The sequence below is a fragment of the Chenopodium album genome, chromosome 4 (genome assembly GCF_948465745.1).
Source record: "Chenopodium album chromosome 4, dcCheAlbu1.1, whole genome shotgun sequence".
NCBI classification, from domain to species: Eukaryota; Viridiplantae; Streptophyta; class Magnoliopsida; order Caryophyllales; family Amaranthaceae; genus Chenopodium; species Chenopodium album.
Window position 1 is genome coordinate 70,838,133 of NC_137837.1, and position 4,294 is coordinate 70,842,426.

The window sequence follows — 4,294 nt, forward strand, 5'->3', positions numbered from 1 at the left end:
TTATTTTTTACTTTGTATGGTTACTTACAAGAATAGGTACAGAGAAATTAAAAATAGGAGTAGAAAGGTGACACTGGATGAGAGGAATGTAAAACGAAAGTAGGAAGAAGAGGAAAATGTAGCTTTTCTTACTTCACAAAGGAAAATGTTTTCCACCATAAAGGGTGTAATTTACCACAATTGGAAAAATTGTTTTTCAACCTTTCACAAACCCAAAAAAAGGAAATCGGAGAATATGGGAAAACGATATCATCCATTAAAACATTTTACACCAAACTAAATGGGGCCTGAAGAGATTTCCAATGATTCTTATCATGGACCTGAAACATAATAATATAAGTCTATAAGCAAAGAATAGACCATTAAATTAAAATGTCATTTGGAGTCAACTCATTGGTGAAGGAGAATTCAAACCAATTTTCCAATGGTAAATTGATGAGGCGGTAAAATAAGATTAGAAAGGGTTAATTTGTGACTTCAAATATAGTAGGCTTGTCTTTGAATGCAGACATCTTTCAAACTTTAATTTATTTTGAGGTGATTTAAGTTGTAGGTGTTGGCTTGTTTCGATAGATTTTCAATGGTAGGTCATTTGCCCAATTCCGATAAGAATTGAGAAAATTTCGATCATTTTACAAAGAATTGACGATGTTGGAAATTAGCTAATGAATGACTAGACCATGCACGAGTCTGTAGTTTCAATGTTTTATTCTCCGTCCGACGTTCATATTTATGCTTATTTGAGCTCTACGGAGCTATTTTTATTACTAATATACGTGTTCTAGTATTTTTGTAGAGTTGATATTATTTTATAGGAATTTGCAGATTTATGACAATTCCTAAGCTTATTGAACCACTGCAAAGATATTGGAGTTTGATCTTATTTTATGACCGTATATTTGAAGCCGAAGGCCGAGCTAATTAAATTAGGTTCGATGACTAAGGGCTCGACTAGTTAAGGAGTCCCAAGGTTTAAAAGCTAGTATGTGGAGTATGAACCAACTGATAAAGCAAATAAAGGATTAAAGAGCTCAAGTCCAAGAAAGAAGCCCAAATAATATCACAACAGGTCCGCTGAGCATAAAAAGGAGGGCCCGATATAATTTTTTTTAATTACCTATCGGTTTTTATTTTTTTGTTATATTATAATTACTTTTTTTTTTTTTTTTTTTTAAATTTTTGTTAGGAGCTTAAAATTTACCAAAAATATAATAATACTTAAAATTTAGGTAGCATAATAATCCAATTTAGAATAAAATTCAAGTATCCATACGTGATGATCAAGTATATGGTATCTAAAACAATGTTAGGTCGGTTTCTCAGTAATAATATAAATACATATGATTATCTTTATTTCAAAAAAACATATTTGTGATTAGCTTTGTACGAGTATTAGTTTACCAGAGAATTGAAACTTGTTTGATTTGAAACAAAAAATTCAATCAAAATTGAGAGAAATTGTCATCTGGTAAGATGGATGTTTACAATAATAGTAAGGTGTTTGACGTGTTTTATGACATGTTAAAGATGATACGAGAATCCGGCCGTCGAAACCCCGAGGCGGCTTCTACGGTGGTCCGTGATGGAGAGCAGTACGAGCAGATGTTGTCTAATTTACAAAACATGGAGATACCCTTCAGTGGTGAAGAATGTTTCGGACAATATGTCGATTTACACGAGTTTTACAACAGGTATATTAATTCTAAATTCGGTCACCCTATCAATTATGTGGTTTTTCTTGATAGTTTTCCTACAATTGATATGATTCCTTCCAAATACAAGGCAACTGCACAATACAAGGACTATATGGAGGGTGTGCTCGCATACTTGGTGTCTTTCTTGGATCGTACCAAGCCCCTGATGTTCCTAGACAGAGTGTTTAAGATCGCCGAATCTGAGTTTGAGGCGTGTTGGACAGTTGAAAGAGGTAAAAAGCGGCCTAGGACAACGACTACTGTCGATGATGTTATCGAGCAGTTTGATGCATATGACACGGTTGAGAGTCTAATTGAGTTGGGACCGATGAAGATTAACGAGGCATTGAACACTTTGGGGCTCAAATCTGGTGGTACTGTCTACCAAAGAGCGGAGAGACTTCTTCTTGTGAAGAATACGCCTCTAGAGAAGCTTGACCGAAAGCACTTTAAGAAGGAAAAAGAACATGACTACTACTGCTGTAAGGAAACTGCACTAATTGAAGCCAAAGTAAACAAGCTGTGTGAGCTTCTCAAAGACGTTTTTGAGCGGACTAGAGAACGTGTTAGGAACAGGCAGGGGATGAGTTTCGATGAGTTAGCTAGTGATCGTGATGCTGATCATGTACATGAGATAGGAAGTGATGATGCAGAAGAAGAGGACTGCGACGACAAAACGGATTGTAATCCGCTTAAATTGCCACTGGGTTGGGATGGGAAGCCTATACCTTACTGGCTCTACAAGCTTCACGGCCTTAACCAAGAATTTAAGTGTGAGATATGTGGCAACTTCACCTACAAGGGCCGAAGGGCTTTTGAAAACCACTTCCATGGAGCGCGTCATCTGCATGGGATGAGTTGCTTGGGTATACCCAACACCAAGACCTTTCATGAGATCACTCGAATCGATGATGCCAAGGAGCTGTGGCAGCAGATTCAGCTGAGGAAAGGGTTGTCATTGTGGCAGCCTGATGCACTCGAGGAATACGAGGATGCAGAGGGTAACATTTACAACAAGAAGACCTACAATGACCTTGTTAGGCAGGGTCTAATTCAAGTTTAGATCCATTACTCTCTACTATTTTTATTTTTGTATTAGCTTGAATCTGAACTTAGCTACTTATGTTTGCATGTACTCAATCTCGTCTTATGTTACCTTTGAATCAATTGATACCTTTGAATCAAGTTCTTTTCTTCTATCATCATAGGTTGCGCCTTTAATTACCTAATATTATTGCATCTTAGCAAATAATGTAACGCAAAGGTTGTAGAGCACTTGATTAGAAAAGATGAGATCAAGGACAATAGTCATAAGCCAAAATTGACTGAAATATGAACAATAAGTCAATAATGCAATAGATTAGAAGACTTCTAAGAAACATACGCTAGTATGAATACAGGGAATCTGTGTTGAAGCACAAGTGAAGCAAACATTCATGGCAAGGCAGAGTAACAAAGTTAGATAGCTGACACTACTTCAGCAAAGGAAGCAATTAAGAGGAGGATATTTGCTTTAGTAACTTATTGATAGATTGAAAATTATCTACCTTTAATTTAAGTGTATTTAGTGTTATGAGATAACTACAATTTCCATAATATACATTGAGATGCAGTTTGTAACCATGAACATGTAAATGCTTTTAGGATAAGGATAATAACCCCAAAGGCTATTAATACTTACAAAGTTTTGATGCTACAGATTTCTGGTGCTGCTTTCCTGAAGAGTTTTTCAGCGTCATTATTGAAGGTTGTTCCAGATTTCTGTTCCAGTGCCATTAGAAGCTTCAAACTTAAAGGTCACCCTTGCAACAGACATAATAACAGCGTATTAGTGTTGCGATACTACTTTAAAAGTTTATAAGTGCAAAAGAAAAAAGTGTACCTGTAAGATGATATGTAGTCTGCCTTGTAGCAAGGCAGAGTAGCAAAGTTAGCTAGCTGACACTACTTCAGTAAAGGAAGCAATTAAGAAAACATATCTGCACTGCAACAATGAATAGAGAACAGAGTAAGACAGGAAGTTAAACATCAGCCCAACAAATAAAATTGAGAATCATAATACAACTTTGACGTGAACAAAGAATTTGCAAACATCAAACTTAAAAGGACCAAGCAAACTAAATATAATCTCTTCCTGTAAAATCATTCCAGGCTCAAATACCGGGGGTCAGTGGCTGACGTTGTTGACCAAGCATAGCTACAACAGGCCGTAGCTGTTCTTTCACAAAAAGCACCACTGCAACAATGTCTGCAATATTACAGTTCAAAATAAGGTCACGGAGCAGAAAGTACAACATAATGTAGATGAGATTTCAAGTGTTGAGAGAAAAATGCAAGTTTGTATACCAAATTTTCCTTCCAAGGCACGGGGAATGGAAGAGAGTGGCTGATACTGTGGTCCTAGATGACCTGTGTGGGCTGTTTATGCAATTATTTGCTGTATGACAGTTTTTTTGGTCTACATTACGCTGATAAGGAAGCACTTCTAACTTTCTAAGTTGGTTTTGTACTGCTCATCTATTTCACTGACGGGGGCATTAGAGGCTTTATATTCTCACTACCTAATCTGTTCTATTGTTTAGTAACTTCATATTCTCTCT

General features: G+C 36.4%; 1 protein-coding gene across 2 annotated transcripts; it reads left to right on the plus strand.

Moving 5' to 3' along the window:
• Positions 1-912: 912 nt before the first annotated feature.
• LOC145627198 (splicing factor SF3a60 homolog) lies at positions 913-2,873 on the plus strand. Of its 2 annotated transcripts, XM_081679592.1 has the most exons (2): positions 1,566-1,691; positions 1,783-2,873. In XM_081679592.1, the coding sequence occupies exons 1-2, from the start codon at positions 1,650-1,652 to the stop codon at positions 2,755-2,757; spliced, it is 1,017 nt and encodes a 338-aa protein (XP_081535718.1). In that variant the 5' UTR covers positions 1,566-1,649; the 3' UTR covers positions 2,758-2,873. The 2 variants fall into 2 exon arrangements, with proteins under 2 accessions (XP_081535717.1, XP_081535718.1); XM_081679591.1 differs by having other exon boundaries at positions 913-2,873.
• Positions 2,874-4,294: the final 1,421 nt, after the last annotated feature.

Coding starts and splice junctions, on each gene's coding strand:
- LOC145627198 (XM_081679591.1), top strand. CDS start 1,474: ATGGATGTTTACAATAATAGTAAGGTGTTTGACGTGTTTTATGACATG.